General features: G+C 47.9%; 1 protein-coding gene across 2 annotated transcripts in view; it reads left to right on the top strand.

Moving 5' to 3' along the window:
* Positions 1-26,194, top strand: part of PTPRB (protein tyrosine phosphatase receptor type B) — a 442,488-nt gene that overhangs the window by 364,958 nt on the left and 51,336 nt on the right. For both annotated transcript variants that reach the window (XM_069628245.1, XM_069628246.1), the window contains 6 exons: positions 719-802; positions 893-910; positions 1,021-1,102; positions 10,199-10,289; positions 10,886-10,962; positions 13,130-13,264. In XM_069628245.1, coding sequence (XP_069484346.1) covers positions 719-802; positions 893-910; positions 1,021-1,102; positions 10,199-10,289; positions 10,886-10,962; positions 13,130-13,264 — 487 coding nt within the window. The remainder of the gene's footprint in view (positions 1-718; positions 803-892; positions 911-1,020; positions 1,103-10,198; positions 10,290-10,885; positions 10,963-13,129; positions 13,265-26,194) is intronic.

The raw sequence follows: 26,194 nt of genomic DNA, 5'->3' as shown, positions 1-26,194 counted from the left end.
GTCAACAGCACATCACTGCTCTCTTGCACTTTTCCAGCTTATCCCCACTAACCCATCCCCTCAACCCCCCTTTTCAGAGCCGCCAGAGTGCCAGGGGACCACTTCGGTGGTGATGGTGCACGGTACAAATGTCCTTTAACATTAAAATTAACATTAACATAAGTCAGTGCCCCACTTGGGCCACCCCAGTCAACGGAGTCTGGACACGCCACTACTCCCCTGTGCCCGGCCTACAAGGCAATGGGTCACGGAAGACCACGGAACCATTGATCTGCCCAAAACAGAAATGCACATATTTATAAAAGAACTTTCATTTTATCTTGTACATGTCCACCCCAATTGAAGATGAATATGTAGAAAAGGCATTGACCTGGCTGACTCTTACATGTATCCACTATCCGGGCATTAGGGAAGGGCTATAGTTGGGCCACTCAGCCAATCTGTATTCAGGTGCTGGGGATGCATTAAGCACTTGTGTAGGCATGCAGGACCTGGCTGTGCCCACAGTTGCACCCTACAAATCCCTTATCTGAATCAGGGACTTGCGCAGTGGACTGTGCGGGCACAAGGCCGAGAGGACACATTGCCCAGGCCTTTACCCGCTTGAATAGATATGGCTCTTCTATACAGCGCTCCCTTCCGGCCTGTCTCCTATAGTACTCCTATGTTGAACAAACCTGGAACAGACTAAGTGTGAGACATGTACTTTGTCTTCTAGCAACAGTCAAAATGGACCCACTGCGAGGCTGAGCACGCGCCGCGAGACAACGTCATCTGTCCATTTACATTTAGGCAATAAAGGGTAACTAGAATATTTTCAGATGTTGCTTTTTAATTCTCAAAAGGGAGTGTCCATTATTGTTAACATGTAGTATGTTTTTGTGATTTTCAGCAACAGAAGAACTTCCAGGTGAGTCCAAAGGCTGACACATGAACCAGCTGCATATTTTGTATTATCTGGATCTAAATGTACTCTAACGCCTTTTCTTCTCCTTTATCTTCTGCCCCCTTCCCTTTTAGCCCCATTAAAACAAATCAGTTTGAAGCTCACTTCACCAAACTTCAAGCAGACTCCAACTATCTACTCTCCGAGGAGTATGAGGTAGGGTGATTTTATTTCCGGGGCTACAGGGGAATCTACCCACACTTGCTTAGCAATAGACTGGACCATGCCTGGTCTGCAACCTTGGGATTTCTAGTTGCTTTGACTACAACTACCATTAGCACAAGTAAGCAAAGTCAATGGTGAGGGATCATGGGAGTCGTAGCCCCAGAAAATCAGGTGATCTACAGTTTGAAGACTGCCTAGCCCAAGGTAATGGTGAAAAAACAATGAAGTCAAAGATATATTCTGTATGTCGTGGTATACCCCGATCACTGCCACTCAAGGGCATGAGAGACACAAGCAACGCACTAAGAAGTATATGTGTTATGGGCACACTATTTATTCAACATTTAGAGAGCACACAGTGACAACATTTCAGTGTACATTGTGATTTTCAGTACTAACAGCATACTCCTCATACTTGTTTCAAAGAAAGTGCAGAATAAGAGACCATTTTGCTCCGTGAGGCAAAGGAGGAGAAAGGGGGAGACACCGGGGCACATGCCGCGGCCCACTTTGGTTGTGTATTAGTGTGAAGGCAGAAGGGCTGTCTGGTGGACCAAGCTCTGCACTCTTTTGGAACCTAGACCATTCAAAGGGAAATAATTGTGTCCCCTTGTGCGTGTGTTACAATATAAATCATGTCAGTAAGAGAAAGAATACATCCCAAAGAAAGAGAATTCAGCAACCCGATGGCATCATACATTGTGATCCATAATAGAATTCACATTCGTACCCGGGGACAGGTGGCTGGAACAGCAGACGAGAAAGCACAATCCCCGGCCGCTGTTCCAGCCACTCAAGGCCCTTCCCCGGGTGGCGCCATATATGCATATATTTTTTAAATGTAGGGAGGCAAAAGGGAGCCTCTCCCTGTTGCTTTCCCACACCTGCACCCCTCAAAACAATCCAACCCTTTCCCCACCCACTCCCTTACCTGCTCGGGACCGGAGCTTTCTGCTCCGGTCCCAGCGCTCCTCCCGTCCGGCCGCTATGGAAATGGAAAAGGTACTTGGTCCCTTTTCCCTATAGCGGAGGTCATCTTGGATTTTTTTGTTTCTCTTCAGAGATTGCCATTGCAGCCAATCTCTGGAGGGAAAAAAATGAGAGCCAATGACTTTCATGCCCGCCCAGGATGACAGACACAATCGGTAACATCCCACAGCCCTCGCTGAGGCAGTCGTTACCAGCCATGTCCACCCTCCTGGATGGGCATGGAAGCCACATTCAGATCTTTAATTGTCCTGATGCAGGGAGCTTTTATTGAGGCACATAAAACTAACTATTATACACAAAGCTTAGTGTTATAACATAAGGATGTGAGCAAACACACCTGGGGTTATGGAGAGCATCAAGTACATTAGTGTACTGCCTCATATTAGTAGAAAATGACAGAATCAAGATTAGCGTTCATGTGTTATGAAGAGCTCATTTGGTCTTACTCTAGTAGGGACCTTGTAGTTGACCAGACGACTGTGACTCATGTGGAATGATTGGTGCATTTGCAACGCGTTGTACGTGGTTCATTCATGTGGCAGCAAGTCACTGCAGACATCATCCAAAAGCGATACAGTTAATTTGTTCCACGTCTGGTAAATGGCAAGATTGTCCATCAAGGTTTATCGAAGAGTTCCCTCTAGCCAATAGGCAACTATTTCCAATTCTGTAAGGCCCAGAAGATTAATCTTTCCCAGGGTGAGTGATGGTTAAGAGCTATGTTCTGGACAAAGGGAGTTCTGTGTTCTTCCATCATTAACTTCCTTTGCCATGCATGAAATCAACTATAGCTCAACGGAGTCCGGCTCTTGTGAAGTGTCCGCTCAAGGCTTGACCTCCATATGACCCATTTAAATGAAGACCGAAGAAGTATGGCAAAAAGGCAGAAGTTAAAGCAAAGGGAAATAAGCAGATCCTCAAAAGAACCAAAGATTTTAGTAAGCACAGTTAGAGGTATCACACTCTTTGTATCACGCTCATCATGATGCCCCTCAATGGCAGAGTTCCCAGTGTAATGATCCAAAAGGCTTCCCGCTTCAGGAGAATACACTAATGGTGATCTCCTCTGGTATATGCTAACTGGCTGTACGGGCATGTTGTGAAGTGGTACATTGTTGTACTGTGTTGTTACTTGTTGAGCTTACTCCAATGTTCCCATTTTCTGATTTTACATTTTCTTTTGATTTGTACTTAGATTAGGCAAACATCGGCAAGCCAGTAGTTATAGCGCAAAGTCTGGGTAACGTGGTGTCATCTACCTGTGTGTACTTTTGTGCCTTAGCCGTGGGTCCTGTAGGGAAGAGTTTGCATATATACTACCACCATAGGTGCAAGCTTCCTGCTTCCATAGTTGAAGATGATGGGGTGTCTGAATGTGGCAGGCTTGTCCCCTTGCACTCTGCTATATCTGGTGTGTGTCTATTTTGCTGCCCAGGACTGGGGGCTGTCGGAACGTTTGTCAGGGTCGGTGTCACTGGCTGAAGTTGTGGAGGCTCGCTTAAAGGTGATGGAGTGTCAGGCTCGAAAAACAAAACCACTCAAATAAGAAATGTAAAAAATGCAAGGCCAGGCAAAGGCATTTAAAAATAGCCAGAATCTATTATCCTACAATGGTAAGGTTGAGAATAAATAGAATAACCCTTAAAATAAAGAGCGTGGCAGATTGTAGCAGGCTAATGCGTGACGCGTCAGGATTGATTGCAAATGTTATTAAATATCCAAGTGGTCAGTTCATTACTTTTAGAATGGGAAATGTTATTAAAGAGCCATTTCCTGGGATTGATAGTGACAGAATAGTGCATTTTGATTCCACTGTACATTTTCCCGTTCCATCCCTGTGAAGCCCATTGGCGACCTTCAATGCTTGGCTTCTGGGGTCCTCGTGGACACTTTCTGGAACCCAGATGCTTGCAAACCGATATGACGCATGTGCCCGCATCCTAGGAACTGTGCAATTAGATATCACTAAATACCGCTGCAACTTAACTGCCCCCTATCCGCTCAATGAGGCAAACTCTAGAAGGAATTTAGTTCCTTACTGTTAATTCAGCAACTGAGTTGTCTCTTGGCAGGATATTAGGAATGACTTCCCAACTCAGCGATAATCATTTCACCAACTTCCTAAGAGTGGAAAGATAGGCCTTCGATACCTTCCATCAGGTCCGTCATCGGGGTGGCCGAGGGTCAGTTAACCTACTTATTGCTTATCAAATAAGGCAGAAGGCCAAGATGGTAGATTTCAAAAAACATATTGAATTAGTTCTGGTTCAACAACAGGTATCATTGCCCCACTGTTGATCTCATCCTGCTGGCTGCTGCAGCATGGGAGGAAATAGCTAGACAGGCAGAGGCTCGTCCCTCCAATTCTGATCCTTCTCTGTACCCGGCATGGACGCATGTCTGATTGACTGCGTAGATGTGGTGAAATTCACTGGCACCCCCGAAACCTGCCTGGTATCCTGTCCCTTTCCACCCATAACTGCAGCAAATCCAAGATGATCTCCACAGTGAGTACTTGCACACAGAGAAGAGCTGCAATGGCGGCCGCCATAGCAACCATGCCAGCCGTGATTGCAGCCACGTATTTCAGGAGATTGCCCCCGGTTTCCGCAGACACGGCCTTTTCAGGCAACATCTGCTGTAATTAACGTATTCTGGGGGATCCATAATAGGTGGCCACTCCTCGTGGCACAGGCAATGCACCTAATGGCATGCACTGTGGCCATACTGGGAGGTAGTCAAATATGTGACGTGCCACAAGGCCATGCACCCATACTTTGTGTGGCTGTCCTCCATGTCTAAAGCCGTCCCAACTTGGCAATCTGTGGTACTCAGTCCATCAATAAAGTCATTGACAGCTGTTAAAATAGCTCAGTGACTAAAGCGCTTCCCTCGCACATCTGTTCATGACCGTCATTCAGTGGTGGATTGGCCCCTCGGCCAATCGGCCCGTGGCCGAAACGAAATCATGTTTGTGTGGGCCGGTCCTGCCTGGGGGCCGGTTTCTGGCCACGCCTGGGCCGGTGAAGAAGAAAAAAAAAAAAAAAAAAGAAAAAGAAAAGCAAAAAGCACCCGCAGCACCGCAACGCGCAACAGCATGCATAGTAACAATACAGTGAAAATATGCTTTATTTCAGGGACTGTATATTAATGATAAAGATATTAGTTACTTGTAGTATTCCTGACAGAACGTACAAATTAAACGAGCAACATTTCTCTTTCAGTCAAACTGCAGGCTTCAGCCGGCGGGCGGGCTGAAAAATGTAACCATATCTCGCAATCAATCAGGCCATTGTGTAACGCATTTATCCTCGGTGTTTCATGTATGGTGGGCTGATCGCTTTGCTTTCAGTGAGCTGTTCAAGTGGAAGTGGAACGTGTGTGTCCAAAGTAAACGTATAATACTTGCCACTGTTTAGATCTCTGGTGGACCATTCTGCGCAGATCTAATTAAAAGTAATGCCAGCCTACCAAAATGATGTTTCTGTGACCAAACATTTGGCTTTACTCATTCCAGCTGGGTCCTTTAACAAAAGCGTTTGCAGCTTACAATTTGCATAAGGGTGCTTTTGTGTATGCTTTTTCTGTGTATTTGTACATCATTAAGTTGTTCAAGTGTAATGGCTTCTCCGGGATGCCTTCACAGTTTGTGGCTATCTATGCTTGCACCAACAACTAGATTACAGGGGACAGTACACCGGTGTGGGCACTGCAGCAAGAGCCTGGAGGCTGCCTGCAGGGCTGGGCTGGGCTGGACCTGGCTGGGACCATGGCACTGCGGCGCCGGCGGGAACATTAAGTTTGCAGAAAGCAACAAATTCGTTTCACTTTGCAAAGTTCAATGCAACTTGTTGTGCCTGGGGGCCGCTGGCGCCAGGCCAATAGAAATGTGGCTGCAGAGGTTGAAAGACCAAGGATGACGTGGAGAGAAAGTGACAGCAAAGGGGGAGGAACGCAGGCTTCAGGAGAGCAGTGATTTATGTGCAGAGAGTTTTACGAAGGTGGGGGCTGAAACCTCACTAGAAAGGAAGAGGGCAGGCATTAGCAAGCTTTACATCAATAACTAAGATGACAGCAGAGGCTCCCAGGAACCAATGGCCCTCACAGGACCAGATGGAAGAACTGCCAGACTTTGCTGCAATGGCGATGGTGATCTTTGTTGGAATGGACCAGGCACCCCAGGTTGGCATCAGGTCGCCTGTGGCTCGCCAGGGTGGTGACATTGGCAGCCCGGCACTGCTTTGTCTTCTGGAGTAGATACAGCTTTCACCTGAAGAACACTGCAGCAAGTGCAGCTTTAGCAGGGAATGGGCAGCCTGGCAGCTGAGACAGAAAGATTCTAGGAGCCTGGCCAAGAGCTGAGGTGAGCATTAATTTCAGACTATGTATTTTGCATTTTGCAAATTGCAGTTATAGCATGTTTTTTTTTCTGCCGTTGTCTCTTTTACAATCATCACAAGACATTCCATCTCAGTGTCCTCCAACCTCACACATGTACAAAGTGAAGGACACCTTACACATGGCCTCTGACATGTGCACAATGCAGAATACTTTAGTCACGGTGCTAACATATGCAAACTTAAAATGCCTCCTCACACGGAAACAGCTCCGGATCCGGATATTGCAGACATGGCCTCCTGCGTGGACACACTGCAGAAACCACAGGTGCACATGGTCTGTGAGATGTCAGCCTGCCTTGCAGAGAAGCAATCAGGCAGTCACTGGTACACTTCCAGAACACACACGCTTGGCCTTCGACACTTTCAAGATGAGGGCCAAAAAGCAGCCCTCCATCTGCCACCGCAAGAGCAGGAGTCGCTCTAGCCAAATGTGGCATTGCTGTCACTGGCATGCTGGCAGGCTGCACCCCCGTGCACTGTGCACAGGCCGGGCCTGTGAGCCTCCTAACACTGCCATTCCTTCACTCTAGAGCCAGGCACTTGGGAGTCAGTGCCACCAGCTGGAGCCCTTCTGTCACGTCTCTGCAGCAGGTCAGAGTGCGATAGAGGCCACACGTGAGAGTGCCAGCAGCTAGGAGATGGCCCTCTGTCACTTGACAAAATCCTTGTGCCTAAATGCACGAAAAAGGCTTGTGCTCTTTACTTTTTCAGCTATTCCCAGAGCACTTAATAATGGAAGTTTGAAGTATGTGTCTCTATGTGTGTTTTTGTGCTCGGGTTTCTGAACTTTGTCATACAATCTTCAGGACAGTCGAATCCTTTGAGAGGGAAGTAGCTCAGTGGGTTAAGTGCCTGCTGCATGAGTACCAACAAAGGTTGGGTGATATTGTATGCATATTTGTTCTATAAAAAAAGAGCTTAAGCATGCTATACAATAACATAGCATTTGGCCTTGGACGTCTGCTTGCATTTACAGTAATTTCACAATATGGATCTATACACACAGATATTAATGATACATATGGTGATCCATTCTTGTATGAAATGTATATCACATTAGTGAAATCATAACCATATTTTTTGTAGTGTACTTAGGAACAATGCTATAACCTCTCCCTAAACCTCATTCCGGTTTCCCTACTCCCCCCCCCCTTGATATCCAATCATCGTCACCCTAACCCTCCTTCCCTGCTGGGGTTCGGAGCCCTGTATAAGCATCGACTTGCAGCAGGTCCCAAAACCGCAGTGGGGGTGGTAGGTTCATGCCACTCCTGCGCCTCTGAGCTGTGGACCCTGTCACAGAACTGTATGCAAAGTTATGTTATTTTATGAGTTGTGTTGTAATGTAACAGACACATGAACCCTCCATAAGTAGCAATTTCTGTAAAGTCGTGAATTGACGCGATTCATGGATGATGGTTTGAGGGCCACTTTTTTTGAGGTGCGGGGTGGGCCACTTTTTTGAGACGAGGGGTGGGCCACTTTTATTTGGGTGTCCGGGCCTATTTCTTGTCCCAGTCCGACCCTGCCGTCATTCACAGCTTAGAATAGTAGCTGGGCTGGTTCAGCCATTCTCCCACCCGAGGTAACTAAATTGTGTGCCATTGCATTGGCTTACAATAATGCCTTGTATTACAGTGCACTGAAGTGGATGGAAACCGGCATGGAGTGCTATGTAAAATGGGACATTTTTATCAAATCCAGAATGGTAAAAGGCTGAGTCCACCTTCTCATGTTCGAACCTAGGATCTGTGGTTGCACGCACATGTCGGGTGGTCAGTTAACACACTGAGCTATGTTAGAAGGGTGTTAAGTACTTAGAACTTAACTTTTTGACCCAGGAATCTCTTTAAGTCTCTCCAGAGGTTTTGAAATATCCTTGAGGTTCGGGATTTGTGGAGATTTGATGGCAGCCAAAATGTTTATCGACCCCCCCATCCCCGGAGCTGCTTCGAGTCGCAGGACGGAGGTTTAAGAGCCCCCTAAACTTCTTCTTTTTTGGAAAGATGCTGAGGGAACCCGTCACAGGCAGACAGAGAGCGTGCCACATGAACATTGAATAACGGGACACAGCCTATAGCAATGGTCTTCAAACTTTTTTGGCCTGGGCCTCCCCTCAGCAAAGTTTGGCCAAGCCTGGCCCCCCCTAAAAGTGCCAGATGGACAGTATGTAGAAATGGCTTTGAACGTTTGCATGCCATCACCGCACCCTACTCCCAGTACAGAGCCTGGGCTCTCGCCATCCTACTCCCACCACTATCCCACTGCTGCCATCCATCCTGCTCCCACCACAGTCCCATAACACAAGCATACACACATCCATACACATTTAAATAAAAAATAAATCGCCATAAACATACCTTCTGCAGGGGCCTGCGCGTGGTTGCTAAAATGCCCCGCCCCAGGTTGCTCTGCCCGTATGTGCGAGGAGGCGCAGGAGCACCCCCTCGCACATACATACATGCAGTGCCCCAGCCAGCATTTCCAATGAGCTATGCAAGGCTGACGAAGCAAAATACCCTCAGCGTTGCATGGCTCAGTGATCATGTGCGGCTGGGAAATGAACTGTCAAAGGCAAATAGTGTTTCCCTTTGACAGTTCAGCCAGCCCAGAAGCACTCCCCCAGCTGGAAAAAGCAGCTGAGGGAGTGCTCAGGGTTTCACTGGGCTGGCTCCTCGGCTCCTCCATAATGGGTGAGGTGGTCAGTGGGTGGACGCCCCCTCACCCATTATGGATGAGCCGGCAGGCTTGGACTGGCCTATAGGGCAATAGGGCGATGACCGTACCAACATTGCAAAATGCTAGTGTAGGCCAGTCAAAATGGGCCACTTTTTTGGCCAATGTGGGCCAGTTTGAGGAGTTACTTCACTATGCAGCTAGTAGTTTTGACCATTGTTGCTGAACAAATATTATTTAAATATCAAATTTTGTTTACATTTGAACAAAAAACAACCCCTTGGTGTGTGTGTGTGTGTGTGTGTATATATATATATAATATATATATATTATATATTTATATATATATATTTTTTTTCACATTTCATGCTGGGCTCTGGCGCTCCCCCTGGGATGCCGCTGCGCCCTCTGGGGGGGTGCGCCCCACAGTTTGAAGACCTCTGGCCTATAGGGATTGTTCATGCAATCCACTCTTCGAACCAAAATGAAGGCAAAACATTAAATGGGGCCTTTATATTGCGCTTCACGCCGGGTTCCAGCCTCTAACCGGGAAAGGGTTTCAAAACCACGTTGCCCCTGAGCTGTCCGCCCGGCTTAAAGGCCTGTACAGCTTTCTAGCTAAAATACTCTTTCATGGGCCTGTATGCCTTGGGGCCTAAGACACGTTACAAATTTGGCTCACTGTACAGAGGCTACTTCTTAAAAAATGTTGTTTGCTCCCACAGTTTATTCGACCAATCACCAATGCCAAATAACAGAGAAGAATAAGATTTGGCGGCCATTACCGCCATCAGTTTTCTGGACGATTAAGTGCCACAGAAAAGCATAATACAGTAATTCTTTCCATATGTATTTTCTTTACCTCCAAAATTGGCCTGGGTGGCCTGAAAGACTCCTAGTGGATCGAATGAAATGCACCCGACTTTCTGCTGATATTTGTGTGTTTCCTTGTTTTCATTTATCGCGCGCAGACTCTTTCTATTTCTGCCGCAATCATACGTTTGCGTTCCTGTCATTTCAGGACCTGAAGGATGTGGGACGAAACCAGTCCTTTGACACAGCACTTCTGCCGGAGAACCGAGGCAAGAATCGATACAACAATATATTGCCCTGTGAGTTTTCTGTGCAGATGTATAATGTGCTCTCATGCTGGCTATTTGTCATTCTTTTCTTAAAGCGAGCGGTTTAGGCTGAAAATCTGTCAGCGGCTCTTTTGTGGAGAATATGGAGTGGTATTGTTAACTGCGCGCTTGGGCACTCTGGCGCCGATGATGCACGACTCGGGTGGGATCGACAGCGGAAGCAATCCCTCGTGTTTCTTAACTACCAGAAGTCAGGCCCCATGATCCCGCCTAGTTATTAATGGCCGCCGCCACTAGCGATAACCGGGCTCATTTACAGATCCTTTCGCTGCTTTTACGGAAGTAGCAGATATTCGCTTGCTTCTCCGTAATCAGCACCATAAAGCAAAGCAGTGCTTTCCACGGCGGTCATTAATGACATATCATCCCCGCCAAGCTTGCGATGAAACATTGTCTAATAAGCAGCAGCGCAGAGCCGCGTTTCCAGCATTAATGCCAGGATCTAGGGTTGCGGCGAACTCTAGGGAAAGCATAGCGCAGGCCTTAAGTGGGGACCTTCAATCACTATGATAGAGTCATGAAGTTACTCCCTGCCTTTGACCCCTCTGGAATTATTCTCTTCCTAGACGATTCAACACGGGTGAAGCTCGCAAACGTCGATGACGACCCCTGCTCCGACTACGTGAACGCCAGCTACACTCCCGTAAGTGGAAGGATTGCATGTGTTTGTCCAGTCACCCATAGAGATACACCCCACTAAAAGCCTGTTGTATAACAGGAGCTGCATTGGTTGTCTAACATGCTAAGAATTGTGCTGCAACATCCAGTGGTGCATAACATCTGTCATCTGATCTGAACGACACGAGGCCTAGTACGATCGTTTGTCTTGTCCTCCCTCTGTCTCCCCTGCCGTGTCGTGTTGCGTCCGAGAAACACTTGTGTACAGGCGTGTTATAAATTACTTATGATATCATCATGTCAATATACAGAATGCAAAGGGGGTGATTTCTCTAGTAGAGTGGCAGTGAAGGCTTTGATTCGGGTGAGGGTGAGGGGGGGCAACTTCAGTTGTCTGTTGAGTCACTAGGCATGCTAATGTGGAATATGGGGATTCACGTACATGCACATGTATGCACACATTTGAAAGCTAGTAGTGAATAGGGCCTTTAAACCCTTTGGGCTGTTGCCACCTATTACCTCTGAGCCCAGGAGGCTGAATAGCTACGTCAGCTTCCTTTGGCCCACTAAATGCATCATTCACCCCCAATTCAGAGGCTATTTAGTTTCACAGGGATGCCACTCACTGGAGACGTCGGCCATCTTACAGCTGAGTCCAGCAGTTATGCCTTAGTCTTCCTCATAGGGGGGTGTATTGATATTGCCTGGCCAGGCCTTTTTCCTCTGCCACTGTATGTTTGCTGCTGCCGCAGTAACATGTGTCTAAATGTAAGTAAACCCACGGCTCTCCGAGGTGAGAAACTTGACAGGCTTGGGCTGGGCGTCACATCAGAGTGATGACTTCTGCCTCAAAGGGGAAGGGCTTGAGCCCTCCCCGGCCCTAGGCGGGTGCGGGCCGTGCATGCATTATATAGGCTATTTGGGATCTCTTTAGCCTCTTCTGCCCATACCACTGATGTCCTTTTAACTAAGGGGTGCAATTAAAGGGAGAAGTGGGGTCACACATTCAAGACACACGCAAACCTTCAGGGATTCCGTTTCACGTTTTTCCTCCCGTGACTATCACCAGGTCCCTGCCACCACTCGACACACTGTGCTCTTTAGGGGTGGGGCAAAGAGATGGCAGGGTTTAGTGGCTACGTTGCTTCCACATGCTCTGGACGCCAGTTTACAGGTTTGGCATAAAGATGCCTAAAAAATGACTGTCACAACCCGTACCCGCATTGATTATCTCCTGGCGCTCATCATCCCTGACACTGTCAGGCCTCACAATTCCACAAGATTGGGGGGGGGGGGAACAATGCCGAACATTCCATCTCAGGCCCCGCGGTTTGGTCTCCCATCTGTTGCATGGATGCCTAATGGGCATAGACATTCTCTGTTGATGTGGCAACACACCTATGGAGAAAGCCGGAACATCCCACCCTAAAGAATATGTGCCGCCACCTCTGAACATTGCATAAGTCATGTTTACCATGAAATAAAACATCAGTCATAAATTACAAAATTACATTTACATGTAGTCACCTTCCCTTGGATGCAAATACGTTAATATGGTGCCATTATGGTTATCAGTGGCATCTACCAATCAAACATCAGGGTTTTTCTGAAAGGTTTGGGGTATTCCTCGATCTTCCAGGTATGTAGGTACGCTCCAGTCCTTTGTGCGAAAATTTCAGGGAAAAGTCAAATATTTTTGAGAACCTTTGGCCGAATGTGAACATTCAAACACATGGACCTTGCCACATTTGGTCTAGTTCTCCCAACCCTACTCTGCAGAAGTTGAATTAACAGCAGTAGTTGTAACTTATTTTAGTAGCAACCATTCTTCCACTTAAATTATATCAGTTTTATTAACTGCTTCTAATTCCCCTAGCCTACCATGTCCTTTGAACCCAGAAAAAAAAGCATTTTGAAAGACCCCATGTGGGCAATACTCAGTCTGTCTTCACATTTCTCATCTGTGCTATCCCATGCTTGCCCACATTCCGGCCCGCCTCCATGCCCCTGTTGCCTGCCTCTGGTTCAAGCTTTCTCAAAGTCCTACCGTTCCCTTCACCAATCGCTGACTATTTTTATAACCATTTTTCCTGTCACTGGTTGCCTAATATATGAACGGCAGGTTTCTGGATAAGCTTGCAAAATGTGCTTTTATTTCTTTATATAATGGAATCTGACCTCCTGTTTTGCAGGGAAATAACTTTCGAAGGGAATACATCGCAACTCAAGGTCCTCTGCCTGGCACCAAAGATGATTTCTGGAAAATGGTCTGGGAGCAGAATGTTCACAATATTGTCATGGTGACCCAATGCGTTGAGAAGGGACGGGTGAGTACCCCAAGTAAAGCCAGGGAGACATCTCTGCTCTTCATGGCACGCCACAGTTATTCAATGAAATGTTGCGCTGCAAAAGGTTTGCAATAATGATCATATACGTAGAAATGTTCCTATAACACAAGATACCTATTTTTATCAAGTGAATTTAATAATCCTGAACTTCGTCTTGGATTACAATAAAAATTCGAACATTGTGTTTGAATACTAGCAGATGTTAAGAATTGAATTTCCCAATTTAGAGAACAAAAAATCCCAATTTAATTTAGAGGATAGCAGTTTCTGTCCTTCTTTAGTGAAACAGATTTGTTTTGAATGTCTATGTCATGCTCTCGAAATGTCTGTGCAACTAAAAGGCCTTAATTTAGGCCTTCACTTTCTTCATTCGATCGTTCTCAATGTCACTGGGCCTACTAAGATCCTGGTTTTGTTCTCCCCTGTTCCCCTCCCTTGCCTTGTCGCGCTCTGAACGAGCGCGATAGAAATAAAATATCAATTCAATTCAATTAAGCCCAGCAATTCTCCACCTGGTTTCAATGCTCAGATCCATGGGCTTGAGTAGTTACTTACACAAGTAGGGGTGTTTTCTTTGGCCTCCTCTATACTTCTCACAAAGCGGCCACTGCTGGATTGCCCTTGGGTGGGTAGAGCGGTTTGAGCGTGAGACTCCCTTCCTAGCACCCTAAGCCAGCAGACAAGGATTTAGCTGGCCTCAGTAACATTCAAGGCAGCACATCAGATACCTGTCTACATGGCCAGCTCACGCAATATCTCGCTAATTTCTAGGAGTGGACGGAGTAGGGACTCTGTTCACCACAAGCCTCCAGAATGCCTGACAACTCATCCGAAGAGCCACGCTGCCCTTGGTAGTGCAACCCCCTCTTTGGGACGAGTTGTTGCTGCCAGGTCTCTGTGTGTTGCCTGATTTTAAATCTTTCTAGAGGAAATTGATGATTGATCTCTACTATTTTTCACAATTTTTGTGTTCAGAAACTTATTTTGGGTTTTTTGTAAGTCTTGTTTTGTTTATTTTACAGCACTCTGATAAGTAATTAAACATGTACAAACTAAAAAGAGAGAAAGAACTGACCATATTCCAAAAACTGCATTAAAAACAGCAGTAATTACAACTAAAAGTCTTTTCCACCAAAAGTGATTCACTTAGTTGATGGTGCATTATTTCAGCAAATGAGTTTAGTAGTTGGGTAGTTTATATGCACTGCCTCCGGGCTCCCCAGCACTTGAGGCTCTGTATCTGCAACCCTACAGTCCCTTCTCTCTGCACTTATGAGCCACCCGCTGGCTGCACTTGTGAGTTAACTGCACTTCACCCTTCCCCTCCCCCTGGCACTTCTCCCCTGCCCTTGTGCGATCTGAATGACACAAGGCCTTGTAAGATTGCTATATTGTCCTCCCTTGTTTCCTCCTCCTTGTCTTTTCGCGCCTAGAAACACTTGTGTACAGGTGCGTTATAAATGCCACACCATATCATATCATACTAGTTTAGGCATGTAGCCTATCAACATGAACTGAAGGAAATACATTGCGCTTAACCAGGAGATAATCAGGGAGCACTGGACTAAATAATGCAAATGTGCTCAATAATGCAATCATGCGTAGATTACATAGAGGAGACGAGATAATTGCTGTCACTTATCTCCTAGGTCCTCAATGACAGGTATGTGTGGGGGAGATGGCCTACACAACCCAATCACTGCAGAGCCAGTCACTGCAAAATGCAGTAACCAGTTGATACACTGCAAAGCAGGATTAACCGTGAACGGTTAGGAGTGGGTTCTTGTTTTACGAAAGGATCACCTGGGACCATATTAAGGAAAGCTGATCCTTTACTTCCCAAAAAACAACTATGTTGTGTAAATATTGTAAAGCTGATTAAGTTCAGTTAAAACAATAAAAACAAAAAAAACACTGATCTCCTTGCCCACAACTTATAGAGAACAAACATTGGCAAAGCCAAAATGTTGACCTTTGAGTAGGCCTGGGATAGGCACTTGCCATATGATGGCAACAGCTGGAAAATGGGAATCTAGCAGTGCCTGGAATAAACGTATCTAATACCTATATAGAAGCCAAAACTGTTGGTTTGCCAATGCTTTTTTTTTTTACAAGCATTCAGTGCAAGGAACAGCTGGGAGGACAGACATAATGCTTATAAATAAAGTGTCTCCACCAAATAAGACTGTCAATGCATTAACACAATTTTATCCATGTTCCTCATTTGTGTTCAAAACCCAGCAGACACCAACTTGGCAACAGCCAATGTTGCACCTTGCCAGGTGCTCACTCCTCACAAAGTAACAATGGCACCCCAATTTTTCTGGTGCGCAGAGTTTCTGAGAGATTTAAAAACCAGAACTGTGAATGAGGTAAGCCTGGCTTGGACAACAAAATCATGGGCACTCGGGGCGTCTTGCTTGTGGTTTCTTCCCTGAAGTAGCACAATGAAAAGGAAACCATTGAGACCATTAAGACCTCAATGGGAGTTATCTGGGGCGTGAATGTTGAGCTGATTAGTCCATGAAAGTTGTTGCATGAGGACTTTGGCGGGTGCTCAGGGTGGATTGGCGCGTGTTTAAGTGCAATGTGTTTGGGAGGACAGCTCAAGGGGCAACGTGCTCGCCTTGGAAGCAAGACGACACGGAGCAACACAGGTTCGATCCCTGGGTCCGCGCTTAGAAACCTCTGGGTATTAAGCGCGTTATAAATAACCTATCATATCATATCATTAACAAGTTCACTGCTACGATGGAACAGGTATGATGCGGGATAGGGGGGCACTGAATCTGTGGGGGAGCAGATAGTTGGTGGTCGAAGTAGGAAGAGGCGGGGCACAGAAAAACAATGGGTCCGGTGCAGAGGGGCAGGATTACCATGAAAAGTCGATTTCTGGTCGGGAGGATAGCTCAGGGGCAATACATGCATCTTGGAAACAAGACTACACTGAGCAGCACGGGTTCAATACCCCCGTCCTGCGCTTAGAGGCTAGAGTCTGGCATGAAACGCGATGCAAGAAACCAATGTAATTATTATTTTCTGGAAGCTGGGCATATGAGATTCTCAAGGTGGGTGAGGGTGCTGGTGTGGCAGTGAGGCTTGAGAGAGGTTGTGTTGCTGAGGATGAGACTGTGCAAGTGACATTTCAATGAGAGTGTAGGAGATGCAGGTGTCACATCTCACGTGCAGTGACAACCCTGTGACATCACATCAAATGGTCTTAAAACCTGAGGCTGAGGCCCATTCGTAGCTATGGAATAAGATCAGTTGCATCGATAATAGACAGGGAAAAAAGACTGCTGCAACTAGTCAAATGAAAAGGTTGGCTTACAGGCAATGAGCCGGATTGGGTGACCCTTCCCCGTAGCACTGTCCACATCTATACATCATGTGAAAGTTCACTATTGTACTACAGGGTGCACGGAGGTGGTCTAATTAAGTGTGAGAATTGTCCAACCCTCTGTCACCCCCGGGTAGATCAGGACCCATGCCCAGTGGTTCGCTTTGACTCGAGTCATGAAACGCTCTACCCACATTGGTTGTAAAGTAGTCCACAGGGATCCCAAGCAGAACGTGTAAGGGTAGCGTTTCTGGCGATAACTGCTGACAATGACAGCCTTATTTGGTTGTCCTAAGGACATGGGGGTAAGGATGTGGAGGGGCACTGAAGAAGCGTCCATAAGTGTCCCCTAAGGGACATTGAGGGGTATATATGTGAGTCAATAAAGTTGTAAAAATGTATCTAAAATCTTCATGCATGTGTGTTTGTTTATAAAGTGCAAAGTCTTATTTTACTGCTTCAAGGCACTAAAGCAAATAACACCGATGCAATCACATGCAGATAATGCAAACGCAAGTACCTGGTTAAATCAATGTCATGTGATCAATGCAAAAAGCAGATTTATGCATCTGCATTTTTGGCAAAACTACAATTGTCCTCCTACATATAGTGGAGTGACCAATGGCCACAGGAGATGTTTATACAGGGGCAAGCATTTATTTCGAGAATATTACAAAGAACTAAGGGCTTACAAAGGCTCCTCCCTCCCATCATTATATAATGGCCGGGTGTACCATACCATATTTGGGAAGTCGTCCGCAGTAGCCAACGTTCTCTAATGTTTTGCACATATGCATACAGCCATCGCTGTCTCTCACTCAAAGGTAAAGCTGAGGAGAAAGGAGCGGGAGCAGGTGCGATCCATCTTCTCCGGGTAGCCAAGCATGGCGGAAGCCAGCTGAGCCGTCTTCAGTTGCCAATCACTTCTCAGAAAGGGACATTGCAAGCAAAGCAAGTTCCTAAAATAAGCGTCTGTCCTTTCAGAGCTTTAATTAGACAAAGTGTACCAATTTGATCATAAAAGGAGGAGATGGATACAGACATTTTAACAGGCTACAAAGACTAGCTGGCCTACCCACCTCTTATATGCCTGCTGAGTATTGTGGATTGTATGGGGCCTCCAGCTCTTTCTTTGCTGTTGCATTGCAATTACTTCCACATGTCAACCCATGTCTATTTAGTTTTGTCTAAAGGTTGGCCAAGCCAGCGTGTCCAGAAAATGCATGCGCTCAGGGGCTTGCGTTAGTGTAGCGAAACAACCTAGCATGGCTTTCTGTTTCCTTCCTGAAGAACATTCATCAAAACAGGTTTTTGTTGACCCTTTCATGACAGCGCCCGGCACAACCTGATTGGATGAATACTCCTGTCACTCATATCCACTTGGCAGACCTCCTTGCTCCTCCCACTCTTTGAAAGTGACCCTGCATCCAATCTCCCGCCCTTTCCCAAAATAAAATAAATGCATCCTAAGGGCGCATGGAAATAGTGTGAGTTGCTTAGGATCGTACATATTTTGCCATCACATTTGGAAGCCTTGGCAGTAGGTTTAAAAAGCCAGGACTGGATCAATGTGGTCCTGAGGACCTGGAATCAGTCGGCTACTTTGTATTATTAGTGTATCATGCTATATATATACAGTATATTTGCGATACTGCCCTAATGTCACCACTAAAGATGGAAGCATCTTTCACATCTACGTGTCAATCATTCCTCAATAAGATGAAAGCTTCAGATCAACCTCCGAATCAAATTATGCAAGGACAGTTACCATTGCAACACAACCTTCACTGGTATATGAGGGAAGGGCAGTGAGTCTGCCTGCAAAACTTACTAGATGGTGGTCAACACATGAGAAATAAACACGTGGTTATACATCATATCATGCGATATTCCAGAGTCTGGATAGGAAATACCAATCCCCCATAAACCGTATCAGAAATCAGATAGCACTACCACTCCTATCTGGATTTTATGTGGATGTACATGCTTTGGGGTTTTATAGATTCTGCCAGTTTTTGATGTGGGTGGATATGCGTTTGGGGTTTTATAGATTCTGACAGTTTTTGATGTGGGTGGATATGCTTTTGAGTTTTATGGATTCTGCCCGTTTTTGATGCGAGTGGATATGCTTTGGGGTTTTATAGATTCAGAGAGTTTTTGATGTGGGTGGGTATGCTTTGGGGTTTTATAGATTCTGCCCGTTTTTGATGCGAGTGGATAAGCTTTGGGGTTTTATAGATTCAGAGAGTTTTTGATGTGGGTGGGTATGCTTTGGGGTTTTATAGATTCTGCCCGTTTTTGATGTGGGTGGCTATGCTTTGGGGTTTTATAGATTCTGACAGTTTTTGATGTGGGTGGATATGCTTTTGAGTATTATAGATTCTGCCTGTTTTTGATGCGAGTGGATATGCTTTGGGGTTTTATAGATTCAGAGAGTTTTTGATGTGGGTGGCTATGCTTTGTGGTTTTATAGATTCTGCCCGTTTTTGATGTGGGTGGCTATGCTTTGGGGTTTTATAGATTCTGCCCGTTTTTGATGTGGGTGGCTATGCTTTGGGATTTTATAGATTCTGACAGTTTTTGATGTGGGTGGATATGCTTTGGGGTTTTATAGATTCTGACAGTTTTTGATGTGGGTGGATATGCTTTTGAGTTTTATAGATTCTGCCCGTTTTTGATGCAAGTGGATATGCTTTGGGGTTTTATAGATTCAGAGAGTTTTTGATGTGGGTGGCTATGCTTTGGGATTTTATAGATTCTGACAGTTTTTGATGTGGGTGGATATGCGTTTGGGTTTTATAGATTCTGCCCGTTTTTGATGTGGGTGGGTTTGCTTTGGGGTTTTAGAGATTCTGCCTGTTTTTGATCTGTGTGGATATGTTTTGGGGTTTTATAGATTCTGTCAGGTTTTGCGCCGCAAAAGGCAGGAAGAATCCAATGCCTGCCACCCTGCACACACAGGGCATGGGCAGCATTAATCATTGTAACCATGCAAAGAAACCCAGGAGCATCCAGATAAAGGTGCATTATTTGCGCCTGAACATGCAACAGTAGCGCATGCAGAGCTCTGCTTAAACAGAAGTCTGCTGGTAAGTGGCCCTCTCTGCTCCATATACTGGGTCAAGCAAAATTACCCCTGGTCTAGAAATGACCGTCTACTGTCCATTCTGGCTGAGATGTTGGTATCTTTTCAAGGGGCTATTTAATAGGTCTAAAATTTGTAACATTACAATTAGCTTGAATTGTCTCTAACTATATTTTGGACTTGTGGTGTGGCAATAGGTTTTTGATTGTTTTTTCTTTTGTTTATAGTTTATAAACTTTAAGATACAAAAACATATCAATTTAAAACATATCGCTTTAAAAAGTATTGCTTAAAACACGAATGCTTCTCCAAAAAAATGGGCTTTACAGGAATTTCTTACAAGACACTTACAATTAGAATTTCTCATAAGACATTTACAATCACATTGCTTGAATGATATTTTTTAATTCCAAAAATATCCCCCCCCATCTTAAAACATTGTGTTTCCCTTAAATACTGACACTTGTCACACAACCTAATTATTCACATGTATACAATCAAAGCGAAACGAAAGTGTATGCACAAGGGAACAAAGGAGCCGTGCATTTGCATTTTATGTCACATTTGTCATCCGACTGCGGTTTCATAGATTTACGATCCCTCCCAATACAATATGGAGTGTTCTTAATATTCAACGATGAGGAGTGCCCACCCATGAGCCTTGTCCTAACATTTTCCTTTCCAAGGTCGTTTTTATTCTCCACAAACTTCCTGAATGCCAACTCCCTCAGGGTGGTCACCCCCTTACACAGCATTAACCATGGCTTTAGGTACTGGTCGGCTATTTGTTGTAATCCATGGAGCGTTAAAGCAGGTTCATAAGCCATGAGTAAAAATATATGCATGGTCTTACTGCTGATTTCACACTGCAGCGATTTTCAAACTTTAAAAAGGCTGAGTAGGGACCACGGTGAGAAATTCAAGTCCCCAACACCCCCTTCCACTGCAATAGCCGCAAATGAATGCATTTATGCCCGCATCTGACGTAGGCCATCAGCACCCCTGGCAATGCCTCTTGGGAATGTCACGTGCATCCCTGGAGGCATTTGGACATCTTTCCAGAAAAACCTATAAAGTGACACCTGGAAAAGGGTCTGCCGGATTCACGCGTTACTTGTGCACACCCCTCAGAAATGAGTCAGAATTGCACGAAGGTGGGGGCGCTGTTGTGCGCCGAGCAAGATGGCCGCCTGATGCGTGAGCTCCGTGGCGGGCGGACCTCATAACCCTGTTTTTTGGTGCTTTTTCTGACTGCTGCCATGTACGGGGCACACGACTTTATTGCCACTACTTCAGGGATCTGCTGCGAACCGGAGCCGGGAGGGGCCTTCCCCGACTCCGCAGTGCCCATCCCCCCGCCTGCGGCGCTCCTGCGCGCCTAAAACCCAGCCCCGGCGGAGAGTGGACGTACCCGCCTGGGGCCCTACCGCACTACTCCCACATCTGCCAGTCATCGGTGGGGGCCGGCGTGCCTCATCCTACCCGGCGGCGGGGTCGACGGAGACCTGGGATTGTGACCCGCCGGCCGAGCCGTTGCTTCTGCTGGGACGGGGCGGCCTGGGGCGCGCTACCCCCGTGTCCCTGGAGGGACGTCGGGCCTGTAGTGCGGCCGCCCCGCTCTCTCCCCCCTGCTGCATACTTCATCTCGGGGCCTCCTTGCCCTCTCCGGGGGGTCTCCGCGGCCTGTGGGGAGGTCGCTGGAGCCTCTCCCCCCGACAGCGCACGCTGCGCTGCTGGAGCGACGTGGCCTCCAGGTACGTGCTGGGGAGGCCCCATTGACTTTTTGCGTCTGAACTACTGCCTCCCTACCTCGGGACTCTGGGGTCGCCCCTCTTTGGCGGGCCTTCCCCTCTGCGGTGAGGGGTGTCGGAGGCCCACAAGCAGCGACTACCGGCTCCGCCTGGTGAGCCCCGACCTTCCTGGCTCTCCTGCTTTGAGGCCCAGCTCTCGCCCTCCCCCCCCTTGGGGGGCTACTCGGCCTTCACCAACTTCACATTGCTTCTACCTTGGCTGGAGTGCCTCATCCTGTGTGGCCCTATCGTTCTCTGGGGGCTGGCCTCTCCCCGCTTCATTGCTTTGGGGGCTGCTGCCACTCCACCCGGAGTGATACTCTGCAGAGGGGTGCCGTCAATACCGCTGGACCCCACTCTCCCATCTCGGGGATCTCCCACCTTCAAGGCCCCCCACTGGTGTCTTCCACACCTTCCCGATCGGGCAGGAGCCCTGCGGTCTACACTTCCCCGGCACAGTCTCGTGGCCACGACACTCCCTGCTTCCCTCTCTTGTTACGCACCCTACCTGGATTATCGGCTGGCACGGCCTGGGATCCCCCGGTCTCCCTCTCGGGGCTGCTGGTGGTTCCCCCTTTACCCCACTCAACCATCACCCTTGTCAAAATGACCAAAGGGGGCGCGAGGAAACAGAGCTCCATCAACATGTTTGCGAAGGCAGCTGCGAAATCCCCGGAGGACTCCATTGAGCAGACCCCTGCTGCGTCATCGCCCGCAGTGGCACCGGAATCCCAAAACATGATGGACTTTATCAGGGAGGGCTTCACTGCCCTACACTCAAAACTGGATGATATGAACGGCACAATATCTTCGATCAAGGCCCACATCGAGAGGACCGATAGTCGCGTGTCTGAGGTCGAGACACGGGTCGGCTCCGCCGAGGATGCACTGGGTGCACTGCGCTCCGAGGTTGTCGCCCTCTCGGGCCGAGTCCTCGAGGTGGAGAGGAAGAACGAGGACTTGGAATCCCGCTCAAGGCGCAATAACCTACGTATTATTGGGGTCCCTGAGAACGAAGTACACAAGCCAATGGAGGACTTCGTTGAGCACACATTAATGTCACTTCTGGACTCACCCAAGCTCTCCCCTCACTTCGCTATTGAGCGGGCGCACTGTGCCCTTTCCGCTAAACCCAAACCCGGGGCTCCGCCTCGTCCCATCATCGCCCGGGTCCTGAATTACCGGGATCGTGATATTCTACTCAGAGCCGCAAGGATCAAGGGCGAGCTGTTATTGGGGGGCGCGAGGATTCATCTTTACCCCGACTTCTCGATTGCCGTCCAACGTGAACGCACGACTTTCCAAGCTGTGAAGCGGAGGCTGCGAGACCACTCCATAAAATATGCCATGCTCTAACCCGCCAAACTGCGCATAGAACATGCTAATCAGGTGTTCTTCTTCACGATTCCGGAGGAGGCCTCCAAGTTTATGGACGAACACTTCCCAGGTTGACTTCCTTCTTCTGTCCACAGCTCTGCAGCTTCCCCCTTGGGCCCTGCGGGGGGCGGCCGGGTCCGGCCTTTCCCCGTCACCAGTGCCGCATTGATCCTCTCTCCCGGATTCGGCTTGTTTAAGTTTCTCCTTTCATTTCAATGACGTACCATACCGCTAAGTGCAAGACACCCTGTCTAAGTTACATATGATGTTTGTAGTTGCACCTTAAGCTTTACTGGTCCTGATGCGACCCGGAGCGCTGCGGCCAGCCCGGCCTACAGGCCCCCAGGCGCTGATGCCTCTAGTTTGGTTTTGGTTGAAGGGGTTTGGGATTGTCATTCCTCTGTTTGGGAGGGGGATGTGGGTGGGGGTGGGACATGTTTGGGGTTTTATTACCAGAAAATTGGCGCTGGCAGCGAAGGCGGACCGTGGTGCAGCACTCACCCACTGGTCTTGGACACCTTTTTTGACTCTACCACTACCACATCTATGGCTGAGGGGGACTTAACCTTTATGAGTTGGAACGTTCGGGGGTTGGGGAACTACAGAAAGATGAGGCAGCTCCAGCTGCAGGCTGAGCGCCACGGGTCCAAGATTCTCTTTTTGCAGGAGACACATGCTTGCATGGCACAATGCGTGCGTTTCGCCAAAACCTGGGGCCCTCACAGATTTTTTACCGACTTCTCTACTCAAAGTCGTGGGGTCATGACCCTTATTCACAAGAGTCTCCGGTTCACCCTCATCTCTTCACATATTGACCCCCTGGGCAGGTATGTTCTGTTACACGCCACGCTTCAAGGGAAAGAAGGGGTTTTGCTGAACATTTATGGCCCCAACCTCGATGACCCTGAGTTCTACAGACAGGTCACGTCCCTTCTAGATGGCTTCCCCCTTGTCCCAATTCTCTGGGGGGTTGACTTTAACACTATCTTCGATGTAGCCCTTGATAGATCTGGGTCCAAGCCCCGGCATCTCTCCAGGGCGGCCTATGCTGCATTATCATCCCTACCCCGTTTGGCCATGGTGGACGCATGGAGGTTCTTTTACCCCGATTCTCGCATCTATTCATTCTACTCTTCAGTCCACGACTCATACTCCCGAATTGACCGCTGGGTGATCTCCAATGTCTTGGTTAAAGACGTGAAACAGTTAATGATTTTACCCAGAACCTTGTCCGACCACTCTCCAGTGACCATCACCGTGAGTTGGGCCCCTGATCCTGGCCGGTCCCGCTGTTGGAGACTGAAACCCCTCGCCCTACTCGATCCAGAGTTTCATTCCGAGCTCGAGGACTCTATTGCAGAGTTCTTTGAGTTAAATGCAGGCTCGGTACCGTCACTAGCCACACTATGGGAGTCTTTCAAGGCCTATGTTAGAGGGATTGCACTTTCCAAAGAGAACGGAGTCCTCAAATCGATTCGGAGAGATCTAGCCGAGAGTGAATCCAGGTTGTCGACCCTGGAGGCTGCGTGCTCGCTTCACTCTTCTCCGGGTAACCTAGCGGCCATTGGGGTGGAATTGGATACGTTTCGCTCCCTGGCTGATCGTGAACAAAGGTTTCTGGACAACCCAGGCATCGCGCGGAAATACGGGGAGGGCGAGCGCCCTGGCCGCTTCCTTGCGAGGTTGATCCGACATGAGACAGGTTCCCCACACATTCTCGGGATTGAGAGACTGGACGGCTCTTTGGCTGTCTCCTCCCGGGACGTCAACACGGAATTCTTTAATTTTTACGAATCCCTATACTCCAATTCGGACGAAGTATCAGTGGAAGAAATAGACTCCTTTCTCAATTCCCTTCCCTTGTCAACTTTATCCCCCGAGGCCGCGGACTCTCTTGACTCCCCACTTACACTGGAGGAACTCTCCGACGCTATTGATTCCCTATCCTCGGGGAGGGCCCCCGGCTCGGATGGTATCCCAGTTGAATTTTACAAGTCCTATAAGTCACTTCTCCTTCCCCACTTGTTGGCTGTGTGGGAGGAGTCGGTTGAGACAGGTGTGTTCCCCCCTTCACTACGTGAGGCCACGATTACAGTATTGCTAAAGGCTGGCAAACCTCCCTCGCATTGCGGATCGTATCGTCCGCTTTCCCTTATAAATTGCGACGCCAAAATATACGCAAAGGCCCTGGCTCTCAGGTTGGCCCCCATCCTACCATCCATCATTCATTCCGATCAAGCGGGCTTTGTCCCGGGGCGGTCCACCTCCCTGAACTTAAGACGTATATTTAATATAATTGACAGGATTAGCCCAGAGACTCAGGCTGTAGCGGCCACGCTGGACATGCAAAAGGCCTTTTATTCGGTATCATGGCAATTCCTTTGGCGGGTTCTCGCGAGCTGTAAATTTGGCCCCTCCTTTCTCTCTTGGGTCAAGCTACTTTATTCATCCCCCGTGGCTAGGGTCCGTACAGGTGACCACTGCTCTCCTTCCTTTGGGATCGCCAGGGGGACGAGGCAGGGGTGCCCATTCTCCCCCTTGGTTTTTGCAATTGCCATTGAGCCCCTCGCGGACATGCTTCGTCACCGCCATGCCCACAGAGGCCTCCGTACTGCCGGGGGGGCGGACATAGTTTCCCTATATGCGGATGACGCGTTGTTGTTCATTCGCTCTCCATCCCTCAACTTGCCTCCAGTGCTGGAGGATATCATTTATTTTGGCCGGGTCTCGGGCCTTAGGGTGAACTGCTCGAAATCCACCCTTTTCCCACTCAAAGAATGCCCTCTCCCTCCCCCTGACACTCTGGGATTCACATGGGCTCAATCCACATTCACTTACCTGGGAATAGCAGTAACGCGCCAACGGGCACTGACCTTCGAAGAGAACTTTCGGAAGTACCTTACACATCTGTCCGTTAAGGTTTTAGCCTGGGACAAGCTCCCGATTTCTCTCGCGGGCAGAATTGGTCTATTGAAAATGGTGGTGTTACCTCAGCTGCTTTACAAGTTCGCCAACGTACCCTTGTGGCCAGGCGCGGACTTTTTTCGCGACTTGACTCGTACAATTAACTCCTTCCTTTGGCACTCAGGAGCGGTCCGGCTTAAGTATGAGACCTTGTCCACCCCCATGGCCAGGGGGGGCTTTGGTGCCCCTGATTTTCTTAAGTATTGGCTAGTATCCCAGATCCAATATATCTCCCATTGGTTTAACACAACTGACCCTCCCCCTCATGTCCGGCTCGAGAAACTTGCGGTCTGTGACCGCGAAATCCGCTCTTTGGTTATACAACCCGCGCCTCTGGTACTGGATTCACAGAG

This window comes from Ambystoma mexicanum, chromosome 12, assembly GCF_040938575.1.
Source record: "Ambystoma mexicanum isolate Mex_15411 chromosome 12, UKY_AmexF1_1, whole genome shotgun sequence".
Lineage (NCBI taxonomy): Eukaryota > Metazoa > Chordata > Amphibia > Caudata > Ambystomatidae > Ambystoma > Ambystoma mexicanum.
Note: the sequence above shows the minus strand (reverse complement) of the source record. Positions and strands in the feature narration are given on the sequence as shown.